The sequence below is a fragment of the Oryx dammah genome, unplaced genomic scaffold (assembly GCF_014754425.2).
Source record: "Oryx dammah isolate SB20612 unplaced genomic scaffold, SCBI_Odam_1.1 HiC_scaffold_16, whole genome shotgun sequence".
Lineage (NCBI taxonomy): Eukaryota > Metazoa > Chordata > Mammalia > Artiodactyla > Bovidae > Oryx > Oryx dammah.
Window position 1 is genome coordinate 42989171 of NW_024070200.1, and position 21464 is coordinate 43010634.

Consider the following 21464-nt stretch of genomic DNA (forward strand, 5'->3'; position numbering starts at 1 on the left):
CGGGCCAGGCAGTCCTCGGAGGGTGGTACTCACCGAGGAGGGAGGAGACAGGTCTCAGAGACTGAAAAGGATGGGGACGGAGATGCTAGCAGGAGCGGTGGAGGAGGGAGTAGAGGGTCCTGCCAGAGAGCCCAAAGAGCCTCACGAGGAACTGGTCTGCAGGGAAAGACTCCCAGTGTTTCAGTACAGCTCCGTGAGAAGACAGCAGGCTGAGACATGTCCAGGGTGAGAGCAGAGGCCATGAGCGAGCAGGGTCAGATGTTCAGGGGAGCAGGACCCGGAATGAGGGAAGAGCGAGGCTGAGAGCTCAGCCCAGGCTGCCCCAACGTGGATGACAGAGTCCACTGGAGCACTGCAGGAGATACAGGACTGAGACTAGTCACATGCCAGAAGCCAGGGGCCGAGTGTCTAGGAAGAGGAGGGGCTGCCAAAGGGTCAAAAGAAGATGGAAGGACCGATGCCAAAGCTGAAGCTTCAACACTTTGCAACCTGATGTGAAGAACTGACTCATTGAAAAAGACCCTGATGCTGGGAAAGATTGAGGGCAGGAGGAGAAGGGGACGACAGAGGATGAGATGGTTGGATGGTATCACTGACTCGATGGACATGAGTTTGAGTAAACTCTGGGAGATGGTGAAGGACAGGGAAGCCTGGTGTGCGGCAGTCCATGGGGTCGCAGAGTCGGACACAACTGAGCGACTGGACAACAGCAAAGAGGTCCATATTGAAGAGGACACAAGGCCATGGCGTCAGTCAAGGTCAAGCGCACTTTGGTGGAGGTCACTGGGGGTGATGGGATGGAGGCAGCAGCAGACTGTGACAGCCTGAGGAGTGAGGTCCAAGATCGGGAGTCGGGCCAGGACAGTGGTACAGGAGGGACCAGGAGGCTCGGCACCAGGAGGCTCTGTGGTCTGACTCCACGCTGCAGTCTGTCAGTCGGCCTCCAGGGGGCGCCATCACACAGAACACAATTTGGCGACCGGGAGGTTGTGCAATGAGGTGATACTGGAAGAGACCCCTTCTCCTGCCAACTGGCCAGTTCCTGTAGCCTCAGAGGATTCTAAAGGTTACAAAACTCCATGTTTTTTTCCCAGAACTGTGCGAGGAACAGGGAAAACACAAGGCAGAATGACTGGCGCCATGCTTGCCTAGAGGTCCCTGCAGTCAAGACCCCCCAGCACATGGGCATGGTGGGGACACAGAGCTTACCCTCCAGACCCTCTCCAAGCTGGATGAGTAAACAGCTGGGAGGCAGAGGGGCCCAGGTTTGGGACTTCTCACGGAGGGCGTCTTACCTGCTCCGGGTTGGGCACAGCAAAGGGCATGAGGGCATCCATGGGCACCACCCACGGAGAGATGGTGGTTCCAAAACTCTTCCCGAGGAACGGCCCAAGGGGGACGTACTCCCATTTCTGGATGTCTCGAGCTACAGGAGAAGGGACAAGCAGGGCTGACAGAAGCCGACAGGGCCACCGGCCAAGTCTCCCCTCTCCCCTTGATGAAGGAACAGACGCTCGGCTCAGCCTTGCCCTACCCCTGGTGCTCCAACCCCAGTGAGCTGGTTGCCCCAGGACCAAGGACAGAGGTCCTCTGAGGTCACTGTGCCAGGCTGCGGCCAAGAGCGAGATGACCAAAGGGCAGGAAAAAGAAAAGTACTCTTCTAGTACCAAGAGGAAGAGAGACATATTTGTCACAAGAGATAGGAATCAAGGCCAAGAAGAGTCTGCAAACAAATCTTGTTACTTCAATAATTTAGCACCCCAGACCCAAAATCCTGTGCTTTGTCCATTGTTTACAAATTTATTATTTGTTTGTAAAAAGATATAAAAGCTGCCTGCTTTGTTCACTTCCTTAATTTTCTTCTGTGCACTCCTGTATTTACAAATTATATTTGTTTTTCTGATGTTTAAATAAAAGCAGGGAGCTGCTGCTGCTGCTGCTAAGTCGCTTCAGTTGTGTCCAACTCTGTGCAACCCCATAGACGGCAGCCCACCAGGCTCTCCCGTCCCTGGGGTTCTCCGGACAAGAACACTGGAGTGGGTTGCCATTTCCTTCTCCAGTGTATGAAAGTGAAAAGTCAAAGTGAAGTCGTCCAGTCCTGTCCGACTCTTAGCAACCCCATGGAATGCAGCCTACCAGGCTCCTCCATCCATGGGATTTTCCAGGCAAGAGTACTGGAGTGGGGTGCCATTGCCTTCTCCAAAAGTGGGGAGCAGGCAGGATATTTCCCCATGAAGGGTCTGGAATCTCAACCTCATAGTTCCTGGGACACCTGGCACCAGTTTCCTCCTATATAAGGCTGAGGGGTTGAGACGAACTCAGAAATGGAGCTGTTTCATTTGAAAGCTTAGCTCAGCAACCAGCTGAAATCACTCTGCCTCATTCCTCACCCCTGTAAAATGGGAATAGTAATATTATCACTGGGCTTCCCAGCTGGCACTAGTGGTAAAGTGCCTGCCAGTGCAGCAGACATAAGAGATGTAGATTCAACCCCTGGGTTGGGAAGATCCCCTGGAGAAGGGCACGGCAACCCACTCCAGTATTCTTGCCTGGAGAATCCCATGGAGGAGCCTAGTGGGCTACAGTCTACCAGGTCTCAAGAGTCGGACATGACTTAGTGACTAAACAACAACAATATTATCAGTCCCCAATTGGGATCTGGCAGGAGAGTCCACGGGAGGAGTTCAGCCCTGGGGCCTGGCACAAAATTGCTCAAACATATTAGCCATGTCCCTCTGTTCAACTTACAAGAACACTGGCGCTCAGAGAGGTCAAGTGGCTGGCCAAAGGCTCAGAGCTGAGAGGTCTGTTGGATACCCAAGCCTGCGCTCTCAACCACTGACCATCTGCTGCCTCTGACCACACCAGACCCAGAAGACCACCTTGGCTTCTGCAAAAAGTGTCCCAAACACCCAGCCTTCCCCGAGACCCAAGAGTGCATAGGATGCTCAATACCAGGATGCCCAGCTCTCCATAATTACCACTCCAGTCGTTCATAAGGACCATTCCAAAAATGTGCTCGTGGGCCTTGGAAATGGGGATCGGCTCTCCGAGTTTGTTACCAGGGCCTACAAAGAAAGCCTGACATGGGAAAGCTGATGAGAATCTGGCTCTGACCTGCTGCCCTGGAGCACTTGCCTGGAAGGCAAAGGTCAGGCATTTCCAAACCCTGGCTGATACCTTGACTGCTACGTACAAATTCATCATACTTCTACACTGCACCTGAGTTGACAGACAGCCACCCCAGGGCCATGGTGAGCAGCAGCGGGCCAGTGCCCACCCAAGACCCCTGCACGTGGTCCCTGATCACCACGGCAGCCCTCTTCATCTCCTTCAGCCCACACCTCTGCCTTTTCCCACACTGCATTTTCAGATTTCACAGCTATACAAGGCTTGTGAAAAGTGAAAATACCAGGGTTTGTATTCATGTCAGAAAAAATCAGAAGGCTGACTCCATGATGTGGCAAAGAGAGCCCATGGAGGCACACTCCACCCCTTAACCCATCATACAATTCCAAGTGGATGAGAGATCTAAATTTTTGCAGAGTAAGGCTCTAACAAGTACTAGAAAAACAAAACACCCCCCAAATCTTCAAATTCTTCAGGTGGAGAGAGTCTAAGATGACAGAAAAGGAAATGCCATAAAGGAAGTGATTGACGTGTTTGACTTTATAAAACTGTAAAATTTCTGCATAAAGAAAGACAACAAATAAAGGCAAAATGATACCGCACTGGGAGAACATATTTACAATGTATTACAGTGAAGGGTTAATTTCTATTAAATACAAAAGTGTGTTAGTCGCTCAGTCGTTTCCGACTCTCTGTGACCCCATAGTCTATAGCCCACCAGGCTCCCTTGTCCACGGGGTTCTACAGGCAAGAATAGTGGAATGGATAGCCATTCCCTTCTCCAAGGGATCTTCCTGACCCAGGGATAGAACCCACATCTCTTATACCTCCTGCACTGGCAGGCGGGTTCTTGTCCATCTGAGCCCCTGGGGAAGCACTTAAATATAAAACAGACTTTCAAATTAATAAGAGAGCACTGTGCAGAAAACTGGCAGAGAGTAGCCAAGAATATCTGTGAAAGGAAAGCATTGCTAACACAACATCCAGGAAACAAGAGAGTGTCTAGACATCACTGGGGGAACATGTTGGGAAAATAACTACCAGAAGTGCACAGAATCAACTATGACATTTGCAAGACCCAAGTCCCAGTTATATTCGTTCTGTGATGGTGTTTAAACACTGCACATTTTTCATCGAGATTATAAAAAGAAAGATGCCGTCTTATAGAGAATCTCACCAGCATTGTCAAGATGATCTGTGCTCGCTACCCACCAATACACCGTTTCTTCACACTCTGACTTTCCATTTACCTTCTGCCCACCCCTTCCGCCCCCCAACAGGAACCAACATAGGGAAAGCATCAGCCTGCAAAGTCCCATTTAAACTGGGGCTCTGCGCCCTGCTCTGGGGCAGCTGGCTTGGGGAGACCGTCTCTTAGGGGCCACGTAGCAGCCTCACAAAGGCAGTGAGAGGCAGAGGGCTGGCTCGGCACACCCTCCTGGGACTAGTGACTATCTGTCTCCTCTGGATGGAATCCAAAGATATCACCAGGCAGGACCAGAAATACAGGGAGATCCAGCCTGGGTTGATTGGAGAATCAACCTAGAGGGCCATGCTCACAGTCCAACCAGGGGACCCCAAAGCGTACACCAGGGGACCTGCACCAGCAGACACTCGGAGGACCACCTAAACCTGAGACTCAAATTTTCTGCCACCCTGTGTGTCCTCAGATGACCCCTCAAAACCTCTCGACTACTGATTTGGAGGTTACAAATGAACTGTTAGTGAACTTACACATACAGAATCAGTGAGTAATGAGGCTGGACAGTACTTCCGATGGCCAGGTGGGGACCCAGAACTGCCATTAACATGGTTGAGATGAGGGAACAGCCCGTTGTCCAGGGCAGCCACTGGGAGAGCCCTCCTGCCCTAGCGTGTATATAGACCCCATGCCAGTAAAACACCGAGACAAGGCTTACCATCTCCAACTCGAAGTCCAGGAGTTTGCAGGCACCATAAATGGGAGGCTTAGCTGGATAACAGCAGAAAGAAAGGTTAGTGGATGCCAGGCATGGACTTGGGCATGTGGGGACAAAGAGCGGAGCCCGGCAAGGCCTGGGCACTGGGGGCACTTACAGTCGTCGGGTCGCATCTGCCCCAGGGGCCTGTGGATCGGGGTGCCAGACACCACCACGGAGGAAGCGCGCCCGTGGTAGCCCACTGGCAGGTGGAGCCTGAGGAAGGAAGGTAAGAGGAAGCCTTGATGCTGTTACATGTACAAATGAAATTTCAAAATGCTTTAAGATGAAACGAAAGGGAGTCAACATATATATACATGAGCTTCCCTGGTGGCTCAGATGGTAAAGAATGTGGGAGATCTGGGAAGATCCCCTGGAGAAGGGAATGGCTACCTACTTCAGTATTCTTGCCTGGAGAATCTCTTGGACAAAGCAGCTTGGTGGGCTACGGTCCACAGGGTCACAGTGAGTCTGACACAACGGAAGCAACTTAGCATGCATGCAAATATATAAAATAGATAAGTAATAAGGACCTGGGACTTCCTGGCATAGTGGTAAAGAATCCATCTGCCAATGCAGGAGATGCAAGAGATGTAGTTTCCATCCCTGGGTTGGGAAGATCCCCTGGAGTAGAAAATGGCAACCCATTCCAGTATTCTTGCTTGAGAAATCCCATGGGCAGAGGAGCTTGGTGGGCTACAGTCCATGGGGTGGCAAAGAGTTGGACACAACTGAGTGACTAAATTTCAAAATGCTTTCAAAATAAAAATGAAAGTGAGTCAACACATACGTGGTTCAAATATCGAAAAGATCTCCCAAGCTTCCAGAAACAAATAAATGGATGAGCAAGAATGTGGTCTCGATAAGACAATGGAATATTTTCTGTTGGTGTTCAGTCAGTCAGGCTTCCCTGTCCTCCGCCATCTCCAGGATTTTGCTCAAACGCATGTCCATTGAGTCAATGATGCCATCCAACCATCTCATCCTCTGTCATCCCCTTCTCCTCCTGCCTTCAATCTTTCCCAGCATCAGGGTCTTTTCCAATGAGTCAGCTCTTCGCTTCAGGTGGCCATTGCTCAACATTAAAAAGAAAGGATTTCCTTGGTGGTCCAGTGGTTAAGAAACTGCCTGCCAATGCAGGAGACACAGGTTCAATCCCTCCTCCAGGAAGATACCACATGCCAGATACCAGATACCATGGGGCAACTAAGCCCATGCACCCTAAGAGCCTGTGCTCCACAACAAGAAGCCACTGCAATGAGAAGCCTGTATGTATGTAGGTATATGTACGTATGTATGTGTGTACATGTATGAGGGTGCATGTATGTGTGTGAGGCCAAATAATAGCCCCTCCAAAGATATCCATGTCCAGCACAGGGAATTCTGCTCAGTGTTATGTGACAAATGTGTATGTATGGCTGAGTCCCTTTTCTGTCCACCTGAAACTATCACACCATTGTGAGTCGACTATACTCCAACATAAAAAGTTAAAAAAAAAAAAAAAAGATATCCAGGTCTTAACCTCTGGAAGCTGTGAATATCACCTTCTATAGTAAAAGAGACTTGCAGATGTGACTTAAGTCAATGATCATGAGATTATGGAGATTACTCTGAATTATCAGGTGGTCCCTACATGTAACCGTGTGTGTGTCACTGCTCAGTCATGTCCAACTCTTTGCAACCCTTTGGACTATAGCCCATCAGGCTCCTCTGTCCATGGGATCTCCCAGGCAAGAATACTGGAGTGGAGTCTCTTATGTCTCCTGCATTAGCAGGTGGGTTCTTTACCACTGAGCCACCTGGAAGGATCCTTATAAAGGGAAGAAGGTCAAAGGAGGAATGACAACTGTTGCAGATGGAACCTAGAGGCTGCAGTCATCTGAGGAAGGGGTCCCAAGCTAAGCAGTGCAAGCAGCCTCTGGAAGCCAGAATAGACAAGGAAATGGATTCTTCCCCTAGAGCCTCCCAGAGGAACCAGCATTAGAATTCACCAATAGAACTGTAATTCACAGCTTACAAATCAAAGGAGCTGGAAGGATGTTGGTGACTCAGTATCTAATTCCAACCCATGTTCTCTAGATCAAGCCTCAGGGACTGCCCCATGATTCCACAGCAGGTCCGGGGCTGAGCTGAGAGGAGAACCAGAAGCTGGGGTCACTGTTTCCAAGTGTGGTGATGTCATGACCCTTGTGGGCTTTCCTCCCTGGTTCCTTTAACCTCAGAGGACCTGGCGTCATCCAGAACCACAGGCTGCTTGACACAGAAAGACAGACTTGGAGCTCAGCCACACCAGGGTACGAGACATACCAGTTTGGCATCAGTGCATTCTCCTTGCCCCTGAACATGACCCCGACATTGGTGGCGTGATGCCGAGAGGAATAGAAGTCCGTGTAGTCACCTGCAGGGGACGGAGATGCTGTCAGCGACTTGGATGCTGAAGGATGGGCAAGGGCCCCTTCCAAGGGTCAGGGTCAGGGCAGTTGAGCCTGGAAGGCTAGCCAGCAGGGGCTGAAGGCACATCCCAGCAACACTGGCACATCCAAAAGCTATTCACACCACTGAAAATTTGTTTTGAGAAGTCCCAATTGAAAAATCAGAAACAAATTAGGGGATTTCCCTGGAGGTCCAGTGGTTAAGACTTCAAGCTTCCCACTTCAGGGGCATGGGTTCGATCCCTGGTCCGGGAACTAAGATCCTATAAGCCACACTTCGTGATCTAATAACAATAAATAAATAAAGGGTATCAAAACTAGTTTAAAGTTAATAATAAAAAATAAGTTCTTAAATTTGTAAAGATAATAATAAAAATAAAATAGATTTCCTGAAACAAACAATGAAATTTGCAAATGAATAGCTGCTATCCCTCCCACCCACCAGCTCCCATTACCAGGCCTTTGTTCAAGCTGTGACTACCCCTGGGTGGACTGGTGTCTTCCTTGGGTATGTGTGTCCAGATCCTGGCAGCTCAGTTTAGGCCCCGCCCCCTAGACCATGAAGCCACACCCACTCTCCCTAGCTGGATCACCCCTCCTCCAAGTCCACTCAGCATCCAAGCCAGTCCTTCTCGCCACCGGAGGGCTCCATGTCCCACTTGTGCCCCAGTCATGTGTGTGCAGGTCTTATCCCTCTGCAAGACTGAAGTCATTTCAGAGCAGCCCAGCACAGGCTGCATTTTGTTTGACTCTCTCTCAGTGCCAAGAACAAGAGGCTTCCTTGGTGGCTCAGACAGTAAAGAATCTGCCCGCAATGCACTAGACCCGGGTTCAATCCCTGGATCAAGAAGATCCCCTAGAGAAGGGAATGGCAACCCACTCCAGTATTCTTGCCTGGAGAATCCAATGGACAGAGGAGCCTGCTGGGCTATGGTCTACTGGGGTTGCAAAGAGTTGGACATGACTGAGCAACTAACACACACATAGCGCCAAGAACAAGGTCTCAGTGGGGCCTGGTGATGAAGACTGGAACAGACTAGGTGGACTGCATGCTATAGGCACAGAATCCCAGAAGACAGGGAACTGCTCAAATATGCAGAAACAGTAAGTTGGGGCAGTTTGCCTCTTTATCCTCCACAACCTCTCTTCAAAAAAAAAATTATTTCTACTAGGTAAATAAAAAGTTGGATAGGGCCAGTACCAACAGTCTAGGCTAGAAAAGGCGGTGGTGGTGGAGGCGGTGGTGACGGATGCATGCTTAGTGCCTGCTTAGTCACTCAGGCGTGTCCCACTCCTTTAGGACCCCAGGGATTGTAGCCCGCCAGGCTCCTCTGTCCATGGGATTTTCCAGGAAAGAATACTGCAGTAGGTTGCCATTTCCTCCTCCAGGGGATCTTCTTGACCCAGGGATCGAACCCAGGTCTCCTGAGTCTCCTGCATTGCAGGCGGATCCTTTACCGCTGAGCCACCCGATGAAGAATGAGAAAAGAGAAACGTCTACGAGGGTCCGTTAGAGCGGGGGCACCCTGAGCTTTCATGGCTGCTTTCCATCTTCAGTCCCAAAGCATGGACAGAACAGCTGAGATATTTGTTAGAAGCATAGATCCATAACAAGAAGGCACCAGATCCATAACAAGAAGGGATCCTGGAAGTCAAGCAGTGAGCCAAAATCCAGTGGCCCCCCACAGAGATGGGATGGCAGGGGCTTGAGTCCCTGTTGGCCATTCCCATCTTTACCCAGCTTCGCCCAAGCAGCTAATAGCAGGAGACTGTGCCTGGGCTAAGGGGTGGGTCCGGGAGCCGAGGTCATGCCCCCAGAGACTTCAGCACTAGGGAGAAGCAGGGCAGTCTCCCCACAACCATGAAACAAAACCAGAGCTCCCCATCAGAAGTAGACCACGCCCCTTTCCTTGGGGTTGGTTACAGGAAGAGCTGCATTCACCAGCACTTGACGGAGGAAAGTTTCCTACACAAATAAAGATGAGCACAAGGGACTTCCCTGGTGGTCCAGTGGTTAAGAATTTGCCTTCCAATGCAGAGGATGTGGGTTCAATCCCTGGTCAAAGAACTAAGATCTCCCATGCTACAGGGCAACTAAGCCTGCCTGTTGCAAAGAAGACCCAGTGCAACCCAAAAAAAGATGAGTACAAAAAAACCCAGACTCACCAAACATCCAGAAGAATCCTCACCATGAGAGAGGTACTAATTCAACTCACAAAAGAAATGAGAGAGGAAGCAGGATTAATAGACACCAGGAGGCTGAAAAAGAAGCATCTTTTAGGGGGCCTCCCTGGTGGTCCAGTGGTTAAGACTCTGTGCTTCCACTGCAGGGGGCGCAGATTTAATCCCTGGCCAGGGAACTAAGATCCCATATGCCTTATGACGGGGCAGGAAAAAAAAAGAAGAATCCTTTAATATATCTAATAAAAAAGGATGTCGCATCCACAAATCAAGAAGGGGTCTTTGGGGGACTTCCCTGGCAGTCCAGTGGTTTAGACTCCATGCTTCCAATGCAGGGGGTGCACTGGATGCAGGTTCCAACCCTGGTCAGGGAACTAAGATCCTACATGTGTGGCCAAAAAAATAATTTTAAAAAAATATTTTTTTAAGAAGAGGTCTTTGGAGGAAAAAAATAATCTGGGCTCTTAAAAATGAAAAGTGGCTGCACTGTGCCCACCTCAGAGTCAGGGAGGGCGTCCTGAGCTCCTGCCGGTCCTCCTCCCTCGCTGGGTAAGCCTGGCCAGGTTCCCACCATTTGTTGCTGGACACGTGGAACCCTCTTGCATGATGGAAAGCATGTAAGACACAGAAAATCACTTACAGGAAAACAAAACTCCACATTATAGCTCTTCTCTTAGTAACAGAAACACGGAAACAAGTGCCTTTTATTTCATAAAATCATAGGTCTCAGGGCCAGAAGGAACCTGCTTTAAAACAATGCCTTCAGGTAGATCATTCTATTGTCATTTCATAGATGAGCAAGGCCCACACAGTAGACAACATGCCCAAACCTCCCTGTGAATTCTGACTCTGCTGTTTCTTGGCTATGCGTGGCCTTAAGAAAGTCCCTTTGAGGCTTTAGAACTCAGTTTCTCCACTGGGAGTAATAATGCCAATCACGGGCATATCGATACAGTAAAGGAAATAATACATCTATATAATATATGTTATCATAGTGCTTGGCCCAATGTTGCTTTTGCTGTGCTCAGTCACATCCAACTCTTTGCAACCCCATGGACTACAGCACACCAGGCTCCTCTTCCCATGAGATTCTCCAGGCAAGAATACTGGAGTGGGTTGCCATTTCCTTCTCCAGAGGATCTTCCCAACCCAGGCAAAGTCTTTAACACTGAGCCATCAGGGAAGCCCATCCTTGGCACATAGCAGGCCCCAAATAAAATCCCTCCCCTTACCCCACTGGGAGTCACTGCTGCCATTATTCCACTTGCAACTTCTCCTTTGAGAGAAGCCAGGCAGACTCAAAGACTGAATCTTTTTTTAAATCATAATCTTTTCAAAAAATTACAAAAACCTGTCTGACACACTATAAAGTGTAGTAGAAGTGTATGTCACTCCAGCATTTACTTTAGAACAACACGGTGCTGAATTTTGCAATAAGACCTGCCCAGGTAGGAGCCCAGGGTAGAACCAGCACACTATTTCAGAGCATTCCTGCCAAAGAAAATTAACAGCTTCTACTTCCTTGTTTGTTTTCAGTTCAGTTCAGTTCAGTCACTCAGTTGTGTCCGACTCTTTGCGACCCCATGAATCGCAGCACACCAGGCCTCCCTGTCCATCACCATCTCCCGGAGTTCACTCAGACTCATGTCTATCGAGTCAGTGATGCCATCCAGCCATCTCATCCTCTGTCGTCCCCTTCTCCTCCTGCCCCCAATCCCTCCCAGCATCAGAGTCTTTTCCAATGAGTCAACTCTTCACATGAGGTGGCCAAAGTACTGGAGTTTCAGCTTTAGCATCATTCCTTCCAAAGAACACCCAGGGCTGATCTCCTTTAGAATGGACTGGTTGGATCTCCTTGCAGTCCAAGGGACTCTCAAGAGTCTTCTCCAACATCACAGTTCAAAAGCATCAATTCTTCAGCACTCAGCTTTGTTCACAGTCCAACTCTCACATCCATACATGACCACTGGAAAAACCATAGCCTTGACTAGATGGACCTTTGTTGGCAAAGTAATGTCTCTGCTTTTTAATATGCTATCTAGGTTGGTCATAACTTTCCTTCCAAGGAGTAAATGTCTTTTAATTTCATGGCTTCAGTCACCATCTGCAGTGATTTTGGAGCACAGAAAAATAAAGTCTGACACTGTTTCCACTGTTTCCCCATCTATTTCCCATGAAGTGATGGGACCAGATGCCATGATCTTCATTTTCTGAATGTTGAGCTTTAAGCCAACTTTTTCACTCTCCTCTTTCACTTTCATCAAGAGGCTTTTTAGTTCCTCCTCACTTTCTGCCATAAGGGTGATGTCATCTGCATATCTGAGGTTACTGATATTTCTCCCAGCAATCTTGAGTCCAGCTTGTGCTTCCTTCAGCCCAGCGTTTCTTATGATGTATTCTGCATATACGTTAAATAAGCAGGGTGACAATATACAGCCTTGATGTACTCCTTTTCCTATTTGGAACCAGTCTGTTGTTCCATGTCCAGTTCTAACTGTTGCTTCCTGACCTGCATACAGGTTTCTCAAGAGGCAGGTCAGGTGGTCTGGTATTCCCATCTCCTTCAGAATTTTCCACAGTTTATTGTGATCCACACAGTCAAAGGCTTTGGCATAGTTAATAAAGCAGAAATAGATGTTTTTCTGGAACTCTCTCTCTTTTCCAATGATCCAGCAGATGTTGGCAATTTGATCTCTGGTTCCTCTGCCTTTTCTAAAACCAGCTTGAACATCTGGAAGTTTATGGTTCACGTATTGCTGAAGCCTGGCTTGGAGAATTATCTATACACAAAGTCCATTTCATGATCACTTAAAAAGGATTGGAAAAGATGGTGTCCAGGCCAGGCTATAAGACAGTGAGAGAGGAAGAATCCCAGCCACTCACCCACTCACTCCACACCCTAGCCAGTGGTGCTTGTAGCCCGGTTTAGTGGGCAGGACCTCCTGTTCCAAATAGCTGAAAATAATAGGGGGGACAATGTCATGTACTGGATACCCAGTGATACACTTAAAAATCATGAAGATGGTAAATGTTGTGTAATGTATATTTTACCACAATTTTTAAAACATTTTTTTAAAGACCTCTTAGACCACAAAGCTGAGTGGTTTGTTTTATGTGTGTGTGCGCCACATGGCATGTGAGATTCTAGTTCCCTGACCAGGGATCGAACCCATGCCCCCTGCATTGGAAGCATCGAATCTTAAGCACTGAACGACCTGGGAAGTCTCTGATTTTCATTTAATAAAAGAATACACCTTACGAAAAAATAATATGAGGGAAAGAATAATGAGGAGGAATACCAGCTGAGATAGACACAGTAGACCTGCATATGGGGTAATGTTATTTATATGAAGTTACTAGAGGTAAAACTGGGGACAGGCCATGGTTGCCTGGAGTGACAGCAGGGACCGACTACAAACAGACACTTTGTGCTGACTGAGTGTTTTCCAGTGTGATGGTGGGAATGACTGCACAGCGGTATATATTGTCTAAAACTCATTAAACTGCACACTGACAACGGGAGAATTGTGGGCTGTGTAAATCATACCTCAGGAAAGCTGCTGCAAAGGCGGAGCATTTAGAAAGAAGTCAAGAAAGGGAAGAACCAGGAGAAAGGACATGAAGGGGATATGGGAGGAGAAGCGGGGAGCCCAGGGGTGACGATTAGAAGGGAGACGATTCCATTCTCACTACACTCAGGTTTGAGCTATGAGCTTCTGAGCACAGCATCTCAACTGCCTTTCATCCTCAAACCCTTAGATGAGGGGCAGCAAATATACTGAACCTGTGTGTGCCTGTCTTCTGGAAGGAGATTATCCTCAAGGCAGACCCCAAGGCGCCACAGAAACGGGGGCAGAGGCAGAAGGCACATCTTCCCAGAAGGACTGGCAGGACCACCTGGCCTCTCAGCGCCCAGGAGCCCAGGCTGACATAGCAGGCAGGCTCCCACCCCCTTGGGCTGGTGGACAAGGAGGAAGGGCTCAGCCTTCTGCCTGATTGTAACTCTCTGCTTTGGGCCAAGAGGGTTTGGACAACTGTAATTGTGTGTGTGTGTGTGTGTGTGTGTGTGTGTGTGTGTGTGTATGTAGAAAGTCTCCAGAATGGCTCAGTGGGTAAAGAATCTGCCTGCAGTATAGGAGATGTGGGTTTGATCCCTGGGTCAGGAAGATCCCTGGAAGAGGAATTGGCAACCCACTCCAGCATTCTGGCCTGGATAATTCCACAGACAGAGGAGCCTGGTGGGCTACAGCCCAAGGGGTCTCAGGGTCAGATATGACAGTATCAGCAGCAGCAGCAGCATCATATATATAAAATTTATTAGGCTGTGCCTGGTCTTACAGCTTGTGGGACCTAGCTCCCTGCTCAGGGATGGAACCTGGGCCCCCTGCATTGGGAGCATGGAGTCCTAGCCACTGGACTCCCAGGAAAGTCCCTGGATAGCTGCAAATTTCAGACTGAAACTCCAATTAGACATCTGACCCACGGCTCAACCTGGGGCCCTCCAGGACCCTCCGGCCTCTCTCCTCAAAGCTGCTGACTCATGGACTGAGCTCTGAGCACCCCCACCACGGCCCTTTGGGAAAGGAGAGTGAGTTTCTGCACACACACGGAGCCAGGGAGCCAGCTACAAATCTAAGCAGTGAGCAACTACCCTCGGCGAAAGTGCTGGATTTTAGAGAAGCCTGGGTCAACGCTGGGCCTGGGTCCCTGATGGGGAGGCCTTGACAGCCCCAGAGCCCCTCCTCCGTGACTTTCCCCACAGGAAGCAGGCACAGGGCCCTGGGCAGGCTGCTCCACGTACATCCTGTTAAAGAGACTAGACTCACCTATGGCAGCTGGAAGATACATCGTAGCAGAAGCCTGGGATGTGAAGGCACTAAAACACAAAAGAAGGGGCTTCAAGGTGAAGCATGCAGCAAAGCAGGGTCCCTGCTCTGGCCATCTGCAGACTCAGCCTGGATCATTCCCCAAACCCTGCTCATACTCTGCAGCGAGCACTTCCAGGCGGGCCTGGCGCCTCACCAGGATGGACATCCACCGCTAAAGGCAAGGGGCCTCCCTCCTGCTTCTGTGTTCCATTCTAGGAAACGAACCAAACTACCCCTAGTTTAGAGACCAGACAAGCACACGAATGATGCCGATGAGGAATAGTTGAGTGAAAAGGGAGGGGGCCAGGGGCGGGGGGCCAGACATGGCCTGGACACCCCAGTCCAGCCAGAGAGGTAATTCCCGTTGGCCCAGAGCCCTCCCACCAAAATTTACCCCAGGTGGGAGCCAGATGAGGCCAAAGCAGCCGGGCCATGACTCAGAATTCCCTAATGACCACACTGTCCCCCTCTGCCCAGGCAGATCTCCTCGTCCCTGCCCACCAAGGACCACAGACTCCTCACCGCTGCCGAAGCTCCACGTCATCTCTTAGCCTGGCTTGGCTGGCAGACAGCAGGTTCTGCAAGAATGCTCTCGCCTCCTTCCAGGCAGCCTGACCCAGGCCCATGAAGCTGTTGAGAGTTGGCTAGGACCAAGACGGGGAAGAAGAAAAGGAGGTCACTGATGGAAAAGCCTCTTGCACTACCCCTCCTGTTGACAGGAGCCAGCCTAGCAGCTCTCTGGGGCCCCTGTCACTTATTTCCAGTTCATTCAAACCCTCAGGACTTTAGTTCTTAGTTTCATCATTTGTTCATCAAGTGGAGGAGATGTGTCATTGTTCCTGTTGGGGTTTCATCCCCACATGGCCTTATAGGCAATTGGCCAATTCCAAGAGCTGCCTTCTGGGATGGCTGCCCCGTTAAGCTTGGCCCAGCCTGCAATGAAAATGGCTCATTCCTCCAGCGGAGGCCTTCAGTCTGCAGGGGTCTTGCACCAACCCCCTTCACATAAGCTAAGAAGAGGTTTCCAAGCCACTGAGGTGCAGCCTAAAAAGCACTTGTGGATTTTCAAGGCCAGAGTTCCAGTCCTGGCTCCAATCCTTGCAGCCATGTGACTTGGGAAAATTGTCTTGTTTCAAATTAGACCCTCATCAAATCTAATGAGGATGCCATTCCTCTGCCAGAGGGTCGTTGTGAGCACTGAATGAGAGGTATGTGTAAAACTCCTGACGCATAGGGAGGTACTCAATAAACATCACCTTCCTTCCGTGGAAGGAGAGGATGCGCATCAAAGCACTTAGACAGGGACTTCCCTGGTGTTCCAGTGGCTAAGATTCTGCACTTCCAGTACAGGGGGCCTGAGTTTGATCCCTGGTCAGGGAAATAGATCCCACATGCTGCAAAGACGCTACACACAGCAACAAAGACACCCCATGCTTCAACTAAGACCTGTGCAAATAAGTAAATAAATATTTTTTTTAAAAAAAAGCATTTGACCATTCACAGGGAAGTACATTCACATCCATTGACCATGTACATGTCCTTCAGGCTGACTTCTACAGTGGTGGCAACACAGAGGGCACTTGGGGCCAGCTGTCCATTCCTCCTAGGCTGTATTTAAACCTAGAGAGTGGAGCTCCTGGCTCCCTCCCTCAGAGGGCCCGGCACCAGCCTGGAACAAGCAGAGACTCAAGCATCTTAAAATGAGGATTGGAGAGCTTCATGTCAGGGACAACTGGGGCGGGCCCAGGCCTGTGGAGAGACTGACAGTCATCTCACCTCGGAACTCACCCTACAGGGTCTCAAGGCTGCCTCCTGACAACCTGTCCATCTCATAACAACCTCAAACTTATCCAAGGAGTCTACCTGCAACGCAGGACACCCAGGTTTGATCCCTGGGCCAGGAAGATCCCCTGGAGGAGGGCATGGCAACCCACTCCAGTATTCCTGCCTGGAGAATCCCATGGACAAAGAAGTCTGGCCAGCTATAGTCCATGGGATTGAAAAGAGCTGGACACAACTGAATTACTGACTATCCAAGGAAAATCCCTGAGATCTCAAGGCACCACCACTGTCAGAAATTCAAGGCAGGGACTTCTCTGGTGGTCCAAGACTGCACACTCCCAATACAGGGGGCCTGGATTCAATCTCTGGTCAGGGAACTAGATCCCCATTATGCAACAAAGATCCTGCCTGCCATATCTAAGACCTGGCACAGCTAAATAGATTTTTAAAAAGGAAAGAAATGGAAGGTAAAGGCCATTTTCTTAGTGGCATTTGCAACAAATGGCCACTGAGATCCAGGGCAAGCCACATCCCAGTGTTCTACCTTATTGAAGACATCCTGGTGTGGGGAGAGAATCGGCCCAGTGAAGAGGTGCTTGATGACACTGAGGTCCAGGATCTGGTCCCCAATGGCCACGCCGATCCTCGGTCTTGGCTGGAAGGAAGATGGCATGGTCAGCACTGGGAGCAGTTGGCCAGGCTGGTCTCACTTACCCAGCAAGTCTGTCTATCTAAGAGCTCAAGGGCCCTGCTTTATAGATGGGCCTCTGTGGAGAGGAAGGGCTTCCCAGGTGGCTCAGTGGATAAAGAACCTGCTTGCAATGTAGCAGATGCAGGAGATTCAGGTTCTACTGCTGGGTCAGGAAGATCCCCTGGAGGAGGGCATGGCAACCCACTCCAGTATTCTTGCCTGGAGAATCCCATGGACAGAGAAGCCTGGGGGGCTCAATCCAAGGGGTTGCAAAGAGTCCAACACAACTGAAACGACTATGCATGCATGCACACTGTGGAGAGGGGCTGAGAAATTGGGTCCTTGGCACCATACCCCAGCTGCTTTTGCCTCTCAGAGGGCTGAAATTGACCTTGTCATCTCTGTCTGGGCAGAGCCTGGCACCATCTCTGCCTCGAGGACACAAAGAGGAAAGAATCTGTTTCCTGCATAATCCAAGACCCTTATCCAGGCAAAGTCCCCAACAAAGTTTCTCAGGTGTCACTTAAATGCCTCTGGTGACAGACAGCTCACCACCTCACCAGGCAACTGGATTATTTCTTAGGTTAAACCTAGGCCTTCTCTTAGGGCAACTCCTCTGCACAGCAGAGCAGAGAGTGTCCCAGGCACAGAGGAAGGTCAGGGGCTTGGGCTAATGTACTCTGTTATGGCTCAATCAGAGCAGAGTTCAGGTCACGAGGGAGCAGGAAGCCAGACTGTTCAGAACATTCTAGGGAAGTTCCTTTCTGCATCAGATTCAGGCTTCAAGCCTGAGTATGAAGATGTCTCAAGTATTTGGCAAAGCCTGGCCTTTGTCCCCACAGCGCTGAACTTGGTTTATCAACGAGGAATCCAAGAGGGACTTCCCTGGTGGCCCAGTCGTCAAGAATCTGCCTTACAATGCAGGGGACATAGGTTTGATCCCTAGACAGAGAACTAGGATCCCTCATGCCAAGGAGCATCTAAACTCACATGCCACAAATACTGAGCCCACATGCCAGTGTGCAGCAACTAAGTACCTCGTATGACACAATGAAGATCCCACGAGCCACAACTAAGATCCGGCACAGCCAAATAAATAAATAGAAAGTGTTTGACTCTTGGTAAAGCTTTAAAAAAAAACAAACAAACAAAGAAGGAACCTGAGAGCATGTCTACAGACTCAACCAGCTGGGCTCGTCCTGAGTTGAGCTTCCAGTTCTCCTGAACTACCAGCTTTGCCACCTCAGGTCCAGTGAGTTTATGAGGTAGGGCTAACGGCTGGCTTTATCTCCACTGGCGGCTCACTTTCAAGGACTAAGAAAAGATGGTTACCTCTCCATGCACGTCAGCTCCTGGGACAGGTGTAGACCAGAGCCACATCCTTACCTGGCCCTGAGGCTCCAGGCCAACCGGGAAGAGGCTGCCTGGAGAACCGAGCGCCTCATTTCCAGCTCCACTGCTAGCTCCCTGGGCCTCAGGCTCTCTGGACAATGAGCTGGGCCATCTGGACCCTGGGGGATGCCCTCTAAGGGGATCTGCAGATAGATCCTTGAGCCATTTCTCTGACCCTGGCACTCACACTCTGCTGGAGGAAGAAGGGAGCTGAGGCCACTAGCAGCAGCCAAGACCTAACCATAAGGGTGGCTGCCTGCTTCCTCGGCTCCAAGTAAAGGTGAGACGTGGCGGCCCATGTGTCCCAACACTGACCCGTGGACTCAAGATAGCGAGTCCCTCCATTAATTGTTGGAACTTCTCTTTTTTTTATGGCAGTATACTTGCTCTACAATTTTGTTTAGCTTCTGCTATACAGCAAAGTGAATCGGCCGTTTGTACATATATCTCCATCCCACCCCTCTAAGTTATCACAGAGCACCAAGCTGAGCTTCCTAAGCTATAAAACAGCTTTCCACTAGTAGTGTACATATGTCAAGAATACTGGAGTGGGTTGCCATTTCCTCCTCCAGAGGATCTTCCCAACCCAGGGATCAAACCCACGCCTCTTACATCTCCTGCATTGGCAGGCGGGTTCTTTACCACTAGCACCACCTGGGAACCCTTGTTCACTACTGTTCCACCCAAATGATGCATGGTTGGCCTCTGGCATAGAGGAGAAGGAGGACTCTGCCTTGGCGACCTGACCAGTCTGAAGAGGTGGTCACCACCTCTGGAATGTCCAGCACCTGCAGCCAGAGTGTCAACACAGCCAGTTCCACTTGAAGGGCCTCAGCCTTCTGGAATGCCAAGGGAGCCAACTCACAACCCTCAGCTTTCTTTTCAGAAGCAGTGAACCCCTGTACAGTGGCTGTCCTTGCACAGTCTAATATGAAAACAGCTGGGGTATGGAGTCTGCAAGCCACTGGCCACACTCTAAGGAGCATTCATTCTAGAGTTCTCTGGGATAGCAAGTCAGAGCACACACCCTGCCTCTTGCAAAGGCTTCTACCTAAGCGATTTGGCCTCCAGATTTGCACCCTGAGAAGTGCGGACCCTTGGCTGAGAGCAGAATGTCAGAGGAGTGCAGAGGGAAGGCTGGCCAGCAGAGTGTGCTTGGCCAACATAGGTTAAGGTTTAACATGCCTCAGGCCCTTCAGGGGACTGTTAACCTTTGGCATCCTTGCGACATCTAGTCAGGCTTGGCAGTTGTGAAACCACATGCTGACTCTTCTAGATCCAAGCATTTGCTGCACATGGGGACAAGGATCAGTCATGCGGGTGGGAAACTACTTTCCAGAAGGTGCTAACTGCCACAGGCTCTGTTTAGCAAACAGTTCCTGAACACTGTTGGGTGCAAGCAGGTTTGGAGTTCGAGGCTTCTCAGAGCTAATCAGGAGCTTACCATGAAAGCTGGGAGCAGAAAGCTAAGCCAAAAATGCCATGAATAAATCCAAGGGAATCTGCTTTCCCCACCCACGGAAATTCTTATATATTTGATGATAAACCCCACAGTTTTCAAGATTTCTTTCTGCCCATCAGACTACACTAAGTGAAATTTCATTTCCCTACCCACAAAGGGCTTCTTTTGATCAGCAGGGAATGCCAGGGAGCCCAAGAAGCTGAAAGAAGGCCAGTTGGAGAAAAAGAAATTAACCTCTTGGATCCCAGGGCTCTGATGTGAATGAATTCATCCCTCTGAGTTACTAAATATACCGGGTCAATGAATATTTCTAGGGTTAGGGGCTAACATGGAGGATGAACAACCGACCGACCATAATGTGGTGTCTCCAGGGAAGAAAACAGAGCGAAATGACTTCGGAGTAGGCAGTATGACTGCGCTTCAACTTCTCTGTAATAATAATATTTAATATAACTTGCTCTGCTTGCCTGAGAGGGAGAGCCATGCTTCATTTTGCATTTAATTTTCTTGCAAATGTGCAGAAACAGGCTGACGATTTCAACAACTCACATCTGGAAAGCTACCAGGAGGGATCTGAACCAACAGCAGGAGGAATCCGAACCAACATTCACCCTCGGCGATCAGCCCCAGCCTCCAGCCCCCTCCCATCGCACTCCCAGGAGAAGGAGAGGCACTGCTCATGGCGCCCCAGCGATCCCGGGGGTCTTCGCGAGGGGCGACGAGCCGGGAAACGACGGGCCCCACATCCAGCTCGGTCGGGTGCCGGCAAGAGGGGACAAGGCTGGACTGAGGCCAGGGGCGGGGCAGGAGGGTGGGGGTCCGGAGCGGAGGGGACGCCCTCCCTCCCCGCGCCCAGAAGCGAGCGCTGCAGCTCACGTTGCCTCGGGTGGAGAAGACGCCGTAGGGCAGGTTGTGGATGGGGAAGTCAGAATCCTCGGCCACCGGGACGAAGGACATGCTGGCGAGCACGGAACAGGGAGACGGTGCGCGCGGCCTGCGGGACAGGACTTGCCGAGACGGGCAGGCAGGGCCACGCCCCCTGCGGACTCCGCCCCCTCAGACCCCCCGCCTCCCGCCAGAGCTGACCCGGTGACACAGCAGGGCCCGGCCCGCCCCTTTCGAGGGCCCCGCCCCTCCAAGAGCCCCTCCCACAAGAGACGCCCTTCGCGAAGCCCCGCCCACCAAGGGACCGCTTCTCGACCCCCCCCCCCACAAAAGACGGCCCTCACGGAGCCCCGCCCACTAAGGGACCGCGCCTTCCCGGGTCCCGCCCACCAAGAGAACGCCCCTCCCGGGGCCCCACCCACAGCAAGACCGCCCCTTCTCAAGCCCCGCCTCTCCTGGGGCCCCGCCCCTCCACGAGACCTGTTCCTCAGCAAATTCCAGCCCCGCAATATCCATCCTGTCCCTCCCACTACAGCTTGCCTCTGCGCAGCCCAGCCTTCTCTTTGAGGGCCCTCCGACAGCTGCCGGGGGCAGGGCCCTTGTTCCTACCGAGAGCAACACTCATCTTGGCATTTAAGGCTCTGCCCCGGGTGACTTCAGCCTCATCCCGCACCGCCCCCCCCC

The 21464-nt window shown here is 50.6% G+C and overlaps 1 protein-coding gene across 2 annotated transcripts in view; it reads right to left on the reverse strand.

The window, feature by feature from the left end:
• FAH (fumarylacetoacetate hydrolase) overlaps positions 1–20985 on the reverse strand; it is a 28991-nt gene extending 8006 nt beyond the window's left edge. The window contains exons 1-9 of one of the 2 annotated variants that reach the window (XM_040257413.1): positions 20772–20985; positions 16895–17005; positions 15091–15212; positions 14527–14576; positions 7395–7485; positions 5206–5303; positions 5049–5101; positions 2982–3081; positions 1296–1426 (exon numbers count right to left, since the gene is read on the reverse strand). In XM_040257413.1, coding sequence (XP_040113347.1) covers positions 1296–1426; positions 2982–3081; positions 5049–5101; positions 5206–5303; positions 7395–7485; positions 14527–14576; positions 15091–15212; positions 16895–17005; positions 20772–20852 — 837 coding nt within the window. In that variant the 5' untranslated portion in view covers positions 20853–20985. The remainder of the gene's footprint in view (positions 1–1295; positions 1427–2981; positions 3082–5048; positions 5102–5205; positions 5304–7394; positions 7486–14526; positions 14577–15090; positions 15213–16894; positions 17006–20771) is intronic. The other variant, XM_040257415.1, reaches the window with a different exon arrangement.
• Positions 20986–21464: the final 479 nt, after the last annotated feature.